Source organism: Rattus norvegicus, chromosome 15, assembly GCF_036323735.1.
Source record: "Rattus norvegicus strain BN/NHsdMcwi chromosome 15, GRCr8, whole genome shotgun sequence".
NCBI lineage: Eukaryota > Metazoa > Chordata > Mammalia > Rodentia > Muridae > Rattus > Rattus norvegicus.
In genome coordinates this window covers 35761920-35780270 of record NC_086033.1, presented here as the reverse complement: position 1 = coordinate 35780270, position 18351 = coordinate 35761920, and the positions used below count along the sequence as shown (strand labels likewise).

At 45.5% G+C, this 18351-nt stretch overlaps 1 protein-coding gene across 10 annotated transcripts in view; it reads right to left on the bottom strand.

Moving 5' to 3' along the window:
• The window catches only part of Ift88 (intraflagellar transport 88), a 101198-nt gene that overhangs the window by 6605 nt on the left and 76242 nt on the right, over nt 1–18351 (bottom strand). For 9 of the 10 annotated variants that reach the window (XR_010057818.1, XR_010057816.1, XM_017599687.3 and 6 more), the window contains one exon: nt 9783–9849. Coding sequence is in view for 7 of the 10 variants with exons in the window: in XM_017599687.3 (XP_017455176.1) it covers nt 9783–9849 (67 nt within the window). In the remaining 3 variants the exon portion in view is untranslated. Of the gene's footprint in view, nt 1–9782; nt 9850–14445; nt 14592–18351 lie in introns of all 10 variants that reach the window. The other variant, XR_005493725.2, reaches the window with a different exon arrangement.

The window sequence follows — 18351 nt, the reverse complement described above, 5'->3', positions numbered from 1 at the left end:
CACCGAACTAGATAAGGTTAAAGCTAACTAGACACACTTCCACCATATGGTTTCTTCAAATAAAAATGAACTCAGTCCCTGAGAGAGGCAGTCTTTGCTTCTTGACAAAGAATATGCTTCCTAAAGGGGCAGGGGAGCACAGAGAATAACTCGGCTATGCTCACATCTGTCTCTCAACAATGCTCCTCACAACCTGCCCACAACCTAGGACCCGAGCTGCATAGAGCTGTGTACAGACCTGCTTTAAACAAGAATGGTAAGTTACTCTCCTGAGCGATCCGTGATAGTCCTTGGTTTCTACTGAACATATCCTAGAATGCCATATGGGAACTACAGGCAAGGGGCCAATCCACCTTAGACTGATTCTGGGTACATGGCAATTAGGCAGGCTATGTCCTCAAAGTGAACTTTTAAAGATCCTTCTATGCCTGTGCACAATTGGGGCATACATATGATAAAATCAGATGCATCGTGGGAAGGGACATGCACAGTAAACAAGGGCTTATGTAACTGGAACCCGCCGGTCTAGAGAGAGAGCCAGCTAAGGTTTGCCCATACTAACCAAGCTCCCCTTCAACTGGACTCCAGGACGGGGCCTGACAGAGCAGCTGGAGCCCGAGCACCCTCAGCGGGGAGCAGCCGTTAGCCTGACAGTGTGCAGCTCAGTTGTTCTGTTGCTACCCTGCAATCCACATGGGCTTTTACTTCATTCTTAAGAGGCCAAGAACCTGGAAACACTTAGCCTAGACCCTGCCCACTGATAACTATCAGTGTTAAGAGTGAAAATTATTTGCAGTGCTTGATAAACTCGAGGCAGAAAAAAAAAAAAAACCAAAAACTAAAGAGAACATAAAAATCGTGTAATGAACTTTTGTTAATTTTCTGGATGGGTAGAATAAGAGTGAGGGTTTAAAATCAGATCCAAAAGCAGCGACCTGCCCAGACTGAGTATGGCTTACACTGGCATAGGTAATGACAACAGGAACACCTGAGGGCTCCTCGACGTCTGCACTGTGCTGAGTGTTAGACCCCAAAGCACTCAGCACAGGAGGAGAGGACACAGCACTTACTCCACGCACCTGACAGCCTGCGGGCGGCTTTGTCTTAAATATTTCCATCAAGTCATACCCTTAAAACACTTTAAACATCCAATAACATTCTTTGCATTTTTCTCACTTTATGGATCTCTGGACATTTCCTAGCTTACATTATGACTGCACTCTGGCAGCACCTCTGTAAGCTGTTATGTTCGAGCGTCCAAATCTTAGGGCTCTGAAGGCAAATCCTCCATACAAAGATAGCTAGGAAGCCTGGTAAAGATCCTGTCCTGCGCAGGTAGCAGGGCCTGCAGTAGCTGCCAAAAGCAGCTCAATTAGTATGCTAATATGTGTTCTTTGTTTGAATCTGGGTTCCCCACTCCTGTGTGTGTGTGTGTGTGTTGTGTGTATGTGGTATATGTGTGTGTGTGGTGTGTGTATGTGTGTGTGTGCGTGGTGTGTGTATGGTGTGTGTGGTGTATGTGTGTGTGTGTGTGTGGTGTGTGTATGTGTGTGTGTGAGTGTGTGTGTGGTGTATGTGTGTGGTGTGTGTATGTGTGTGGTGTGTGTATATGTGTGGTGTGTGTGTATGTGTGTGTGTATGTGGTATGTGTGTGTGTGTGTGTGTGTGGTGTGTGGTATGTATGTGGTATATGTGTATATGGTGTGTGTGTGTGGTGTGTAGTGTGTATGTGGTATATGTGTATATGGTGTGTGTATGTGTGTGTGTATGTGTGGTGTGTGTATGTGTGTGTGTGGTGTGTGTGTCTATGTGGTATATGTGTGTATGGTGTGTGTATGTGTGGTGTGTAGTGTGTATGTGGTATATGTGTATATGGTGTGTGTGTGTATGTGTGGTGTGTGTGTATGTGTGTGTGTGTGTGTGTGTGTGTTTGCGCACGTGTATTTATGCACGGAGACACGTGCACATGTATGGAGGCAGAGGATGATCTCAGATGTCATTGTTCATCGGGTGCCTTAGACCTTGTTTTTTGGAAACAAGTCTTTCGTTAGCCTGGTAGTCACTGATGAAAATAGGCTGGCTACTGGCAAAGCTGCAGAGACCCTTCTGTCTCCACCTCCCAGCACTGAGGTCACAAGCAGGTACATTACACACAGCTCTTTATGTGGGTTCTAGGGCTCTAATCTGGGTCCTCCTGTGCTTGCATGGAAGGTACTTTACAGGCTGACCTATGATCTCTTCAGCTCTGATTATTTTTTAAGGACATAGCCATTGATTTTATTATTTTATGTGTACGGGTGTTTTGCCTGCATGCACATTTGTGCACCACCTGCATGCCTGGTGCCTACAGAGAGACCGGAAGAGGGAGTTAGAGCTCTGGGAGCTGGAGTTACAAACAGTTATGCACTGCTGTGTGAGTGCTAGGAGTTGACTCCAGGTCCTGTGCAGTTAGCTGCTGAGCCATTCTCTGGTCTTGGTGAGCATGGTCCAGCATCCTCAGTGGATAGAGCCCGTGAGATCCCAGCAGGACATTTGGTTTATGACAATTTCCCATCTTGAGGGCACAGTGGTGTATATCTATAATTCCAGTGCTGGTGAGGCAGAGGCTGGAGGGTTTGCTGAAAATCCGAGCCTCGGATGGGCTACATAGCAAGTTCCAGGACAGGCAGGAATGTACACTGGGAGACACCATCTCAAGAAAACAAACAAAACCAAACCCACCCAAATTCGGACACAAATCAAAACAAAACTCCTGTCCATCTTATCGGAGGTTGCTACCTTGGGATTTTTTAAAGACAGTGCTAATTTTATAAGTTAGCTGGCTGTTGGTGTCCACTGAGGTTGCACATTCTACTTCCATGCACACAAGGACAATGTCTGTCTTCCCTCCCTGTGGTTACTGCCTCTGACTGGACTGAAATGGCTCTCATCAGGGCTACACTGGCCCTTCTAAGTTATCAGGGGCTGCTGAACATTAGATACCCCATGGGTCTTCAGCCTTGCCTTCCTCTTAAGCTAAGAAGCCCTTCAAATGTCAAGTATCCACTAACTTTTGAAAGACAGTACTTCCTAAAGCAAAGCCTTTCTAAGAAGATAGAAGTGCCCATTCCTCAGAATATGTCATGAATACAGTGGCTATCATGCTTTTGAATTTGTTCTTCAGGGACCCCCTTTGTAAGCTATAACTCTAATTCATCGGAAATTTTAAAAATTATTTTTGGTCTTCCATTCCCACGATGACATTGATATAAAATAATGGAGAAGATGCAGTCTTGGAGTGTGGGGATTGTCTGTATCTGGAATACCAATGCAAATGACACTTACACAGACACACGCTGACCCTCAACCTCACTCCTTCCCTGTTGACCTACAGCCTAAGCAGAGTCAGCTGACAGGGGAGACATTGGGAACGCTGACCTGGCAGCTGCAGTCACTTGCACCACTCACAAGGGGCGAGGGCGCCTATGCAGGGACTGGGTGAAGAGGTGAGCAGAAGAAACACTGGGTTAGTAGAGTTTTAATATCATTTTGAACTTTAAATACCTGACATAGAAATCAGATCTAGGAGGGAACGGCAGAAGGACAGTGGCATTCACTGAGTACCTGCTGTGCTTAGGAACCTGATTCATACTGATTGTTGGTAGAGAGGTCCACTGGGGCTCTCTGTGTAGCCCTGACCGACCTTGAACTTGCTCTGTAGACAAGGGTGGCCTCCAACTCAAGAGATCGGCCTGCCTCTGCCTCCTGAGTGCTGGGACTAAGGCCTGTGCCACCACCCCTGACTCTGCAAGACGGAAAACAAAGATAGGAAGACAGGAAGGAAAACCAAGGGAATAACTGGTAAAGTAAGTTTTTCTGTTGTAGCGCAATGGTGGCACAGCCTTTAATCCTAGCACAGAGGAGACAGAGGCAGGTAGATCTCTGAGTTCAAGGCCAGCCTAGTCTATGTAAGCTCACTTCTTCCTCTTGGCAACTCTATGAAGGTGGATCCTATTTTCAGTATCGTGTTACTGACAGGGAGCCATGACAAAGCACTCAGTGACTTGCTCAGGCTAACTTACCATATGGTTTGACAAAGGAGTTCATAGACCGAGTGAGTTCAGGGATGGGGAACTAAGCATAGTGATCTTAAACTCAGGACAAGCCAAGGGCCAGAGGAACAGCATATGCTCTAGCAAAGACACAGAAGTGGACCACAAAACCACAAAGTTGTTAAGGGAGATGTTTCTGGAGGCAGCTGAGGTATAAGGCTACTGAAGATTCAGGAGAGGGTCATGGACACAGACTCTCACAGCTCAGGACGTGTACTTGCTAAGGCCACTGTAAACTAGCACTTTGATAACAAAGGAATTCCTTGGTACCACGTGTCCCTACTGTCACAGAACGCTTGGCCTGAGCAGGGTTTGATATACTACAGGCCTGAGTCTTTCGCATATATAACACGCTAAGAAAGGGCTACATAGGTTTTCATGGTTGGGGAAAGGCAAAAAATGTTGGAACTTTTCAGTAACATGGCCTTCAAACCCTTATGTCTAATAATTTAGTCTGATGCCCCCTTGCTGGTAGATGTGTATAGATGCTTTATGCTTTAAGCCTAGGTTATCCATATAGGCTTGGCCTACAGAATCACTAAACCAAATGGAACGCCCTGCAGGGCAGCTAACGGTGGGTACGAACGGGAACAGGTCTAGATTCTGACACTGAGGGACTCGAGCATGGTGGGTCCCTCTGTCCTCCAATGCTTATCACTAAGGCCACATGCTGCAAAGTGGTCAGACACTAGAGTGTCCAGCCCCATCAGCTTGGAGTGAAGGGCTGCTCACGGTGAGGTTGGCAGGACAGTCCCCAGCCTGGCCTCAGGGCTTGATTCTCCACAAGAGCGGCCTCCTCCCTCCCTGCAGGCAGCTCAGGTGTCAGTGTCACACTCCTTGGTATGATGGTAGTGACCACTCCAGGCTACAATCTGGGGCTCTCTCTACTCCTGGGGCACACAAGTGTGGTCTTTTCACTCTACAATGCCATAAAATTTCAGAAAAAATATTGAGAGCTATTCTAGTTAAAAAAACAAAACAGAACAACAAAAAAAAAATTGCCCGTTTTTAGAACTATAATCTCCAAATCAAATGTTCCTCAAAAAGTTGACTGAAAAGTGAATTTCTGTTCACTGAGCCCTAGTGCTTTCTTTTTATTATAAAATCACTTGGAACATAAAAGACACATTTTCACGGGGGAATTCACATCCAAGACACTCAAAATCACACGAAAAACACAGCAAGCAACTAAAAATTACACAAAACAAACAAAAAAAGCACAATTTAAAACGAACCCTTAATAACACAGCACTCAAATTAACCCACAAAATGGCGATAGGATAATGCATCTTGCACCAGCAGGCACCCTTGTGCCGTGGGAATAGGCACACATGAGAAGCAGAGGTGTGTAGGTGGTTTCCTGGCCTCTGAAACGGAACCAGCACACCAGGTGAGACAGGGTTATCCTCTGCCTCAGTTTATCCACGGAGAACAGAAACGGGATTATGAAGAGTTTTAGATGTAGAACGTGTGGCTGGCTTTAGATGCTGACATTCATTGTGGCTTGGTTTAATCTTTTTTTGTATGTCTATCAAATATGTCACTAAACGTTGACTCCTAAACTCAGCTTGTAAAAGAGCAGTGGAATTTTAGTTCAAGTAGTTAAAATTATTTATGTTTATTTCATTTTAGTTAATTCTGTAAACATAAAGTTCAAAAAATCCTCCCATGTCTGTGGCCTCAGTCCACGGGAGGCTGAAGCAGTTTGGCCACAAGTTTGAAAGTCAGCCTTGGCCACCATAGTGAGTGTCTCAAACACCTACCACAGTAGGTCGGTGGGGATAACTGAGGAGCCCTGGAAAGAGGCATCTTGAGGTGACATCCTTGTAGTGACAATGGCAGGGTGAGACCTGAGGGGAAGACTCTACTGGCGTATACTGGGAACCTGCCATGGTAACAGCAGGATTACCTTTCCTGTAACCATATAACACTCAAGTTTGGCATCAACTCAAGGCGGAGCCATGGGTCTTCTGCATGGGCTGGGTTGCCACAGCAGGGACAGCAGGGCTGGTAGTGAAATGCTAGGCGTGGGCTTTGGCAATCTTTTAATAAGCCTTCTAGAGGATTCTGAGTCCAGAGCTACGAGTCCAGAGCGACTGTGGGAAGAGGTGAGTCTATTCTGGTTTGAAACACAAACCCCAAACAACAAACCCAGAGCTCTCAAGATATGAACCCTGCAGAGACAGCTATGCTCCCCAAACCAGCAATCCTGCCACATGCCAGTCCCTTGCACTCCTGTAGTGGAGCCTTTCAAAGCTGGGGCGCTGCAGTTCTTCTTTGTTCTTCAGACAGGGTCTCTCTACATATCCCTGACTATCCCGGAACTCACAGACATCCTCTTGTCTCTGTCTCCTGAGTGCCTGTGCCACCACACCTGGTTCTTGCATTTGTTTTTTTTTTTTGTTTTTGTTTTTGTTTTTTTGTTTTTTTTCCGGAGCTGGGGATCGAACCCAGGGCCACTGAGCCAAATCCCCAACTCCCTCTTGCATCTGTTTTTAACGCATGACATGGCACTTGCTTAAGGCAGGAAGGCTTTATGTGGATCCCTGTTGAAAGCCTTTCTTCCCCATCTGATCTGCGGATGTGTGGGGGTTTAGTATTCCATGTTGGAAAACTGTCAGAATCAAGGTTAACCATCATGGTGAGGAGAGGGGCTCTAGCCCTCCAGCAACCCCTAAAGGGGAATGGAAATGAAGAGTACCTGAAGACAGGGGTGGGGTGGGGTGGTGGATTCTCAAGGCAGGACGGAAGATGGCGGTCATAGCTTGTTTATACTGATTTCAGGGTAGGTGCTGACAGAAGCCTTCACACCTGACAACAGGATAAAGTGAAGACGTCAGGATTGACACGCTTGAGGCGTTAGAAAATGCGGAACAAAAAGGTCAAAGTTAGGAGAGACGGCAGCACCCAGGGAAGGCCCCAGGCTGCCCTTTAAACTGGTGCCAAGCAAACCGAGCGACATGAGGCCTTGCTCGGAAAGTGCCACCAGGGTTGAGTTTCTCCTCAGAGCAGCGTTCTGTGAGCATAAAGCTCACTTGTGTGTAAGTATTTGTTTTGGCCTGAAATGGACTGGATGGGAGAAAGCAAACTGGATTAAAGTTGGCAGGGAAGCAGTGGGGAGGTGGGGCTCTGGCAGCATCCCTGACAGAGGCTTCCTTCTCTCACTCCACTGTGAGGAGTTAGGAGGTGGGAAGGGCCACCAGGTGGGGGTGGGCTGAGCAGCCTTCCGGTACTTCCTGTACACTGCGAGAGCCCCGGGCAGACTTCCTAGACTCCCTCCTGCAGCACATCCTTCCCAGGCCTGGGGTCTCCAAGGCAGGCTTCCAGAGGGAGCTCACCCGGCTACAAAGGAACAGGCAGCCCTGAGCTTTGGGAACAGGCTCGTCTTTATCCTGAAAACTCGCGCTTTACAGAGATGTGTCCTCAGAGTCTGAGGAGGCTGCTGGGAGAACTTTTTTCTCCTTTCTTTAAGTCTGGTTCAGTTATTTTGAGAGTCTCACTTTGTAGGCCAGGTGGATCTGGTAACTCACTGTTTAGCATAGGCTGACTTCAGACTTGTGGTGATCCTCCTGCCTCAGCCTTCGGAGTGCTTTCACCCAGTCTAGTCCTAGAATTTACTGCAGTGACTATCCCAAAGATGAGCTATCAAAGGGACACTCATTAGAAGAGTGCAGGTCACATGTCTTCTGTTTTTTTTTTTTTTTTTTTTTTTAAGATTTTTTATTTATTTTACGTATGTGAGTGCACTGTAGCTGTCTTCAGACAAACCAGAAGAGGGCATCAGATCCCATTACAGATGGTTGTGAGCCACCATGTGGTTGCTGGGAATTGAACTCAGGCCCTCTGGAAGAGCAGTCGGAGCTCTTAACCTCTGAGCCATCTCTCCAGTCCCTGTCTTCCTGTTTATAATCATGCATTATCAGTTTGGTCGGGGAACCTTCTAGAGTTTCTTTCTTCTGGGGAAGGGGAGGGATGATAGGGTCTTGGGGTGTGGCCCACGTTGGCCCAGAACTCCAGATCTTCTGTCTGCCTCAGTCGCCCAGGGCCGAGATCACAGGTGGGTGGCACTTGGCCTGGGTCAGGAGTTTCTTTTAATTCATGTACAGATTCTTGCTGTACAATACTTGACTAATACAATTTTTTGAAATAGATCCTTAGTCTCTCACTTACAGTCAAAGTCTGTAAGTGTGAAGGTCATGTCTCAGGTCACCACATGGCATGTTTATGTTCCGGCTTTATTCTTCTCAGTGTGCTATCCACATGTGACCCTGCATTAACACTGGAGGTGGTGGCTAATACTTCACACTAACTCCTGCTTCACAACCTGCTTAGCTCAGAACCTCTGGTCAGAGCCTGCGGATGTTCCAGCTGCCTCCAGCTGATGAAGGAGTGGTGGCCTAGCTCATGCAGACTCAAGATGCAGCTCAGCTTCCTGAAGGTCAAGTGGAGTCTACAGAGCAGGAGCTGGGGAGGTATCTGGGAGCTCGGGTCAGCAAGAAGACAGCAGTGTGCAGCCAGGCTATGGGACGCTGACAAGGGACAACTGCTCCGGGACACAGCACACTGCCTGTGACGCTCCTTCGACCTAGGCTCAACACTGCTCTTCTCACTTCTCACACTGTGTGTCACGGCTCCTGTGCACTAAGGAGAAACCAGCCAGGGGATAGAGGCTTACTTGGAGGAGGTTGGCCCTCAAGGAACCAAGCTGTCTGGCTAGAGCTACATGTCACTGATAACTACAATTGTGCAAACTTACTTAGCAAAGCAGAGTTTTGAATTCATAATAGGATCTTTGTCTCAACTGCATTTCTATCCACAGGAAAAAAAATCAGAAAACCCATGTGTATTCCCTACCCATACAGCCCTGGCAGTAGCTTTGAACCCTGTGCTTTCTACCTAGATGTCAATTGTCTTGTCTTGAGTAGTTGACCACACCCTACTCCTCTCCCTCTGTCACTGTCATACAAGTGAGCTACAAGGTACACTGATGGTTAATTAGCCAGAGCAGGGCATGTGCAGGACAGTTGGGTGTGGGAATGAGAGGATGTAGGGAAAAATCAGAGATCTTAATTTAGCATTTATGGTCTTTTCTGTCAGCATCTTTAGAACATTTCTACTGTCACTACTACAACCTCACAGAAGCCGAGAAATGGAATAGAAAATTCACTATAATGCTTTACTAAAAAATGATGTCACAAGGAGCCAAAGTTGAGGGATTTAAAATGTCAAGACCTTGAAAATCATGTAAAGTATTTATGGTTGGCTCATAAGCCCAAGTGTGCTGTCGCGATCAAGAAAGGATTTGACCACATCTTCTCGTTAGACTGCACTGCCACCGAGGCCAGACTGAAGGTCCAGGCTGGCAGCATCCCTGAGACCACATGACATCTCATGCTAAGTTCTTTACATGGGAATTTTAAAACCATAACACAGTAAAACCTCATTCATATGCCCATCTATGCCAGTCCCCAACCTGAACTTGATAATCAATGAGCAGAAGCTAAAGAGCTCAAATATGGTAAGTGTGTGTACCCCTATCAGAACAATCCCTTGCCAAGTCAGAGTAAGTGAGGTGTTACTGTGTATACAAATGAACAGACAAAGAACATACAACATAAAACACACTTCTCAATGATTTCAGTGTTTCTAGGAACTCGTCATATTCAGTGCTCAGTGCACAGAGACACTCACCACTGCCAGCGCTCCCCTCTCGTTTGCTGCGAGAGCCCCCGCCGCTGTCTCTGCCTGATTTTATGCGCTACAGCAAGGAATAAGAAGACAAGTAGAGGAGAGTAAGTGACACCCCTTCAGAACACACAACCAAAGACAGTAAATTTAAAACTAATATTACCACATGACCCTCAAGACCACATCATCACCCATGAGATGATTCAACACGAAAAAGGACAGAATCCTTTTGAAAGTATGACTACCCGGAACTTACAGAGTACACACATGGCATTCCACTCAATAACAACCACCATTGCACAAAAACCAAACAGCATTTTCTTGATGAGAAGGATCAGGACAGGGGTTGGGGATTTAGCTCAGTGGTAGAGCACTTGCCTAGGAAGCGCAAGGCCCTGAGTTCGGTCCCCAGCCCCGAGGGGGGGAAAAAAAAAAAAGAGAGAAGCATCAGGATTCAAACATAATAATGGTTTGAGGAAAAAAAGTGGACATATACCTAAGGTTTGGCCAACATCTCCAATCTGTGATGATGGCATTATGTGCGAGAGAGAGAGAGAGAGAGAGAGAGAGAGAGAGAGAGAGAGAGAGAGTGTGTGTGTGTGTGTGTGTGTGTGTGTGTGTGTATGTGTGATGTATGTGTGTGTACATGTGTGCATGCACACTGGCCCACACATGTGCATGGAAGCCAAAAGTCAATGCTAAATGTCTCTTTAGTTGCCCCTTTACCTTAATTTTTGAAACAAGGTCTCTAAACCTGGAAGTAGGGATTTGGGTACGCTAGCTGGCTGGGAAGCTCTAGGGACCCTCTTGTCCCTGCCCTTCTGTGTTGGGATCACAGATGTGCCTTTTACATGGGTGCTGGTTCCTCTGGCTTGCATGGGAAGCTGTGATTTTCTTTAAAAATTTTTTCCATAACATAAGGTTCTTTGTGTTTCACTTAAGTATCAAATTTTTTAGAGTTATTTTTAATTAAATACATTATTTAATATTCATATATGCATATAATGTATTTGCATTCAACCCAACAATTCATTAACAAAATGCAATAATTGTAATATATAAGCATTAAGTGTTTCATAAAAACAAACAGCAAAAGGTCAGATAGTCCTGACAATAATAATATCATTCTTCTCTTAGATAGATCGCCACGCTAACAATCAGGAAACAGATTAAACTATAAATTAATAACTCCATAGACTATTCCATCCAATGGATATGGGATATACATTCCTCAGCAGTCCACGGGCTCTCCTCTAACAGAGGTTACATTATAGGGTACAAGGCAAGTCCTAACAGCAGCACACAAGTAAAAGTTAATCCTTTATGTCTTTTCAGTTACCACTGGATAAAACCAGAAGTCAACAGCAGGAGGAAACCACACCAAGAGCTGGAGACTGAACGCTACCCTGTGAGGGACCGGTGGGTTGTTGAAGAAATGGAGAGAAATTCACAAATTCTTAGAATTGAATGACATCAGTACTCATCAGAACCTTTGAAATATAGCCAGGAGCTCTAGGAGGAAAGTTATGGTGATGACTGCACACATTAACCGTTAGAGGGCCAGTGGGGTAGCTCAGTGGGTAAAGACACTTGCCCTGAAAGTCATGTGACCTGAACTAGATGCCCAGATCGCACTTTAAAGGCAGGAAAAGAGAATCAATTTTACAAAGTTATGCATTGTTCCAAACATGCGACCCCCAATCTCTCTCACACACAATAACACTTTCTTTTACCTAAAGAGAGCTGAAATAAATAACCTAGTGATGTATCTCAAGGTCTTAGAAAAACAAGGCTAAGTTGATCCTAAAACAATAGGCGGCAACAGATAGGGTCAGAGCAGAGTTGGTGAAATGGAGACTAAGAGAAGGATACACAGGATTACATGGAACAAAGACCGTGTCCTTGGACTAAAACAAAACACAAAGAGGTTGAAAATAGCTAGTCAATTTAACCAAATAAAGAGAAAAAAGGCTCACACTAATGACATTAAAGATGAAAAAAGTGAGGGTACTACAGATTCCAGTGAAATCCAGAGGATTATTACAGACTATATTGAAAACTTCCAAAGGACTGGAAAATTTAGAAGAAATAGATAAATTTCTAGACACATACAACTCACCAAGATTAAATTATGAAGATAGAAGTAATTTAATGTTATCTATAAATATCAATGACACTGAAGGTGCAATAGAGTCTAACAACAATATCCAGGATTGGATGGAGTCATTGTAAATTCTACCATACAATCAAAGAAAAGCTAACACCATGTTCCTCAAATTGTTCTATAAAACAGGAGGAGAAAGACAACACTATATCAAAGTCATTCTACTAATCTAACATTAGCCTAATACTAAAACTGGCTAAGGACAGAACAAAAAATTAAGGACACTATGAAACAATTTCACTGATAAACATAGGCATAAACATTCTCAATAAAATACCTGCAAACTGAATTTAAGAACACATTAAAAAGATGATACATTGTAACCAAGATGGCATCATTGCCAAGATGTAGACCAGGTCAACAGATGCCATACAGCACAGAAGCAGACTAAGTATTTCTTTTTTTTTTTTATAAAGATTTATTCATTTATTACATATAAGTACACTGTAGCTGTCTTCAGATACACCAGAAGAGGGCATCGGATCTCTTTACAGATGGTTGTGAGCCACCATGTGGTTGCTGGGAATTGAACTCAGGACCTCTGGAAGAGTAGTCGGGTGCTCATAGCCACTGAGCCATCTCTCCAGCCCCAGACTAAGTATTTCTGAATTCTATGATTGCCTCAGTAGATGCAGAAAAGGCCTTTGACATTATTTGACATTCCTTCATGATAAAAGCCTTGAGGAATCTAGGAATAGAACTAAAGAGGCCAGGTAGCCTAAGCAAGCCTACACAGAGAGAGCAATGCTGTAGGTATACAATACCCAATCTCAGAGCCACCCTATCAGAGCCACCATCAAATGTGAAGATGGCTCTTGCGTCCTGCTGAGGACACTTGGAACAGGACACTTAGGAAGAAACAAGTTTCAACAATCACCAAACTATTTTCCACCATGCTGCCCCTGTCCCCATCCACAGCCTTCCAGTCCCTTGTTTGATCCCTACGTTCCTAACAACCATAAGTCTCTCCTCTCTGTCCTGGCCCACCTTGGTCAGCTCTTGTCTGACTTTTTGGCTCACACACCATGAGAAACCTAAGCCTCTGTGACTTCTGTGATTCACCTCCTTCCTGGAGGCCAACCACACAGATGGACACTGCGGGGCACCAACGGTATAGTCTACAAACTGTTCTCTGCCCTCTCCACCCGCCTGCTGCAGTTTCTAGAGGTGGAGCATCCCATTACGCATATGGCTTCCTCCCTCACCTGCCAGACTTGCCGTTTTCCCTCTAGCTCTTCTATTCAGAGATGCATGTATGGCCCTGATGGCTTCCCCCTTGTCTCTGCTGGCTCAAGGTTTTCTCTAACATCCTTACTTCCAGATCAACATCCATGTGCACTCAAATCCAACAGATACTGGCCAGATGGCTCAGTGGATAAAAGCATTTGCTGTGCAAGCATGATCAGAGTTTTACCCCTAAACACGCAGTGGAAGCAAAGAGCCAACTCTTTAAAGATGTCCTCTGGCCTTCACACACAGTAACACATGCACACTCACATTCTTTCTGTATCTCCTTGCAGCTCTCATTCTTTCTCTTTCCCTACACACACACACACACACACACATATTTTAAAAATCAACAAATCCCACCAGAAGGAATCTTATGGGCCAACCACTGTTAATGGCTATGACAAGGGTTTTGTATACAGATCACCAAGGTGACGCTGAGGTTCAAAGAAAAGGAACTGTGATGCTTTAGTCAGCTCTTCATGTCTGACACTGCGTTCTTGATAAGGGTCTGACCAACAGAACTTCAGGCGAATACATTCTTCCTCAGCAGTTGCAGAAGAAAGCCCCCAGGGACACAGCCATGCCAACAGCAATCCCACCAGGCCACAGATCCGACTCTGGTGTGCCTGCAGGGATTCCAGGGCTGGCTGGGAGGGGAGTGAGAGGAAGAGCTCAGGAGGGACCAGGCTCCAGAGGGACCAGACAGCTCCTGTTAGGCTGGGTGGAGGAAGACAACCCCTCCCTATCACAGCGAATACACTAAAGTGATAGCCAGCAGGCGAAGGGAGGAGCCCAGGCATCTCTGAGGTGGGAAAAGAGAGGTTGAGCGGGTAGTTTATTAAAGTAATGATGCGGCAGAGCTAAAACTTGTGGAGTTAGAGGCTTAAAGAGACGCCGTGGTCAGGCCACCGCTGTGGAGTCATGGAGCTTAGCTGCAGATTCTCATCTGCATTGACTCTGCGGTCCTTCATTTTCCTCACCCCTACTTTTAATGGTGGTTCTTACATGCTTTAGCCTCCCTTCCGGCCCATCACCCACTTGGCCTTCTGGAGAAAGTGCATTAAACTATGAAAGTGAAATAGGTACAAAAGTATTATTTATGGGGGAAGAGTTGAAGTGGAAACTTAAGGGATCTTTAGAAAGTCAGTTGTATCGGATGGTGTTTTGCTGAGGTCGACACAGGCGAAGAGATGTTTTGCTAAAGCAAGCACGTGAAGGGACTTGTGGTGGAGGATTCTTTGCTAAAGACACACATGCACTGGTCTGCCTTACACTGCACTGTTGAGCTCCGTTTGTCTTGACTCCATAGAAACAGACAAGACTTCTGGTGGGGTACTGGTGGCTTCTTGCCGCTTCTTCAGACTCTGGCCAATTGGCAGAATGATGTCAGCCAACACAGACTCATGCTGAGGCAAAACCTGTGGAGGAAACATGATGTTTGGAGAGAAAATAGGACTCAACGAACTGTTTGAGCAAGAGGGGCTTGCTTGTGGAGGTAGCTTTGCGATGCTTCTTGGTCTCTCAAGTCCTCTGATCTTCGCTTCACAGAGAGAGGCACAGCTGAGAACTTCTCCTGCTCTCCACTGTTGACTCACGCAGGATCGGCTGAGGCCTGGTGGTTCCTGCTAGGTTGTGCAACTGTGGCTGCTATCCTGATGCTTCTGAACTAGACTGCTGGTATAACCATGAAGTGTTTGCAAATGGATCGAGCTACTGCTGCTGACCCGAGAACTGAACTGCTAATTTCCTGAAAACGCAGATGGGATTTGTTTCAGAAAACCATTTCTAAGCAGGTTCACTTCTCCCATATCCCTTTTCCACTACCTCTGTGGGTGCTGGGCTGGAGGGAGGCTAATGCTTTTAAGAACCATCATTAAAAGTAGGGGTGAGGAAAATGAAAGACCACAGAGTCGATGCAGATGAGAATCTGCGGCTAAGCTCTGTAACTCCACAGTGGCGGCCTGGCCATGGCGTCTGCCGGCTCCGCAGCTCCCCGGTCCACCTCAGACCCAGCCAAGGGCCAGGTCCATTTCAGAAATACGGCAGCAGCTTGTTAAAAAGCATTGTGATGCTCTTACCACATGGGAGATACAGGTTTGCTAATAAAATTCACAGTGAGTCACACTGATTTCAGGCAGGGGGTGAGGGTATAGATATGGAAGGAGTCATTGGTGCCATGACAATGAGGCTCTTAGTTCCTTGGTGCTTAAGTGAGAGGCAGCCATATAGTGGGATAAAGAGTAAAACTGAAAGCCTCGACAGCCGCCTAGCACTGCCAGCTGCCTGTGTTATCTGGCTAAGTTACTTGGCTAACTTAAAAGTTGGAAGGTCGTAATTTTGTAAAGGTCACTCTCTTTAAGAATGAATACACACACACACACACACACACACACACACACACACACACACACACACACACACACTTTTAATGCCTGCACTGAGGAGGCAGAGGCAGAGGCAGGCAGATCTCGAGTTTGAGGTCAGCCTGGTCTACAGAGTGAGTTCCAGAATAGCTAGGGCTACACAGAGAAACCCTGTCTTGAGAAACCAAAAATGAAAAAATGAATATGTGTATTATGCATGTTTATGTGCACTTGTGAAATACCTGATAGCATAACATGTTCAGTGAGCTCTGCAAGTGGTATGAACAATTCTCACCCTTTCCTTTGCACACTTTTGACTAAAAAGTTATTCAGAGTAGGTCACAGTGGCCCATGGCTGCAGTGTCAGCACTTGGAAGCAGAGGCAGGACTGTGGGTTTGAGATCACCTTGGGAAACTCTGTGAGCTCCTGTCTCAGTAAATCGAAATTACTTATAAAAGTAGTGTGTCTGAATCCGCGCCCCACCCATGGTCCTGGGCTTGAACGTAGAGTTACTTCCGTACCAGGTAAGCGCTCAACACTGAGCTGTACCCCTAGTCCTTTTTAATTATTTAAGACAGTCTTGTTGAATTGCTCAGGTTGGCCACAAATTTGCCATCCTCTTGCCTTAGCCTTCTGAGTAGCTAGGATTAGCTCCCAGGTCCAGCTCTGAATTTTTAAAAGAATATTTTATTTTTTGAATAATATGAAAAAGAGATAGCACTCTTATTTTGAAAAAAGAAAAAAAGCCAATCTCATTTAGTCCGGGTGGGGGTAGTAGTAGAAGAGGAGGAGGAGGAGGGAGAAGAGGAAGAGGAAGAAGAGGAAAAGAGCAGGCCAGAGCACAGGACCTAGAAAAGGCTCTGTAGCTACTGTGGGTCTATGCTTCCCATCCATAAGAAATGTCAATCATGAATGTCTCTAGCATCACAGGATCATTGCAACAGTTGAATTAGCTAACATGGGTTGAATGCTTAGCCAAGTGCCTACCTCCCCACATACTTAGCAGCACCTCAGCTCTGAGCTACAGGCCCAGTCCCCATGGTTACAGCTAATGTCTAGCCTGGTCAATGTACTAAAGCTAACCAAGGGAAAGCTGCTACTAGAAACATGGAGAAGGCTGCTAGGATCACTCAAGAGTTGGTCACCTAAGCTCTGTGCTTTGGCTCTCCTTCCTGATGCCAACCCCCCGCTGTGTTAGCAGAAGGAAAATGGATGGTCCCGCCTTCCTCCTTTCCTTTCTGAGGATATGGTCAGGTCTGTATTTTCCAGTGGTTCCAGGTAAAATCTAGGTGAGAGGAAAGTGGTCTTGATTTCAATCGCATGACTATTGTGAAGAGTATCTCTGGTCAACTTCTCCTGCAGGAAGCAATCAAAGACTCCTTTCATCACACCAAGACTTTCCTTACATAAGCCAGGAGACAGAGCCCTGCCCCACAGCTCACAATCTAAGAACAACACACTGAAATCATTCAAGAAGCAGGCGGTCACACTGGTCAGTCCTTCCTGTCCCAGCCGCCTTCTTATTCCTGTGACCTCTCTCTTACTCTGCTCCCCTCCATTCCATGTTGATAAGCCAAACTTAAGTGGGAGAACATCCAGAAGATGCTTCCTCCATGCTTGGTGTGAGGAGAAATACTGAAGAACCGAGAAACAATGTTCTTATGCCAACAGAGTCCTGGGCAGAGGGAGGGAAAGAACAGGAGCCAGGGGCACAGAGTCTGTGGGAGCCAAATAGGTTTCAGAGAAACTGGAGAGGGATTAGAGGTCTTTGATACTTCGCAGACAGGACTAAGACTTTTCGTATAAAGAGACTGGTGTATGGAATGCTAAGGAGAAACTGTAATGACAGATGATGTCTAAGTGACAATAGGTGTCACAGGTTACAATGAGGCCAGTGAGAAAGTGTCTGAGGAGGCCCCACAGGCACAGAACTGCTAATATTGTGATAAGTGAGACAGGCATGGGAGATACTGAGTGAGCTATTCAGGATAAGAATTAACTACAAGCTGGGTGTTGTGGTACGCGCCTTTAATCCCGGCACTCAGGAGACAGAGGCAGGCAGATCTCTGAGTTCAAGGCTAGGGATCTATAAAGTGAGTTCCAGGACAGCCAGGGTTACACAGAGAAAGCCTGTCTCAAAAAACAAAAAACAAAAAACAAAAACAAAACAAAACAAAAAAAAGAAAAAAAGAAAAAACTAACTGCAGATTTTTAAAAATCATTTATTGGTTAAAAAGATTTCTCTAATCTCTTAGGGTCCTATACAAATAGGTTGTTCTTGTGATGTTTAAATATTCCCTGATATACAGTTTATATGATCAACTGTATCCTTCCAATGCCAAGGCTTGCCAAATACTGGTCTAATCCCTCCAGGATACCTTCTCACAAGAAACCATTCGTTTCACCATAAAACAAAGTTTTATTTTTTCAAAGTACAGATGTATGAAATAGCCCAGGTCTACACAGGAAATAAGGAAAAAATACTTAATAAATACATAAGTGTGTTGATGCAGGGGAACTAAAAGGCTGTGTAGTAACTGGAGGAGGAAAACTCATCTCAATTCATTTACATTTAGTAAAGTTCTTGTGGGTATTAGTCCAAAGATGTCGGCCAGATTTTAGAAACAGTCCTGCTACTGTAGAGAGGCTGTAATGAGGCAGAGGGCAAGAGATGAGACAAGCACCAAGGGAGACGGAGGAGCAGGGCAAAAGGACTCTCATAGAGACCATGCATGAACAGCAGGGCACCTACACTGACTCCACCCAGGCCCACGTGAAGACGGGAGTAAGTTAGTGCTGAATGCCCAGGAAGCC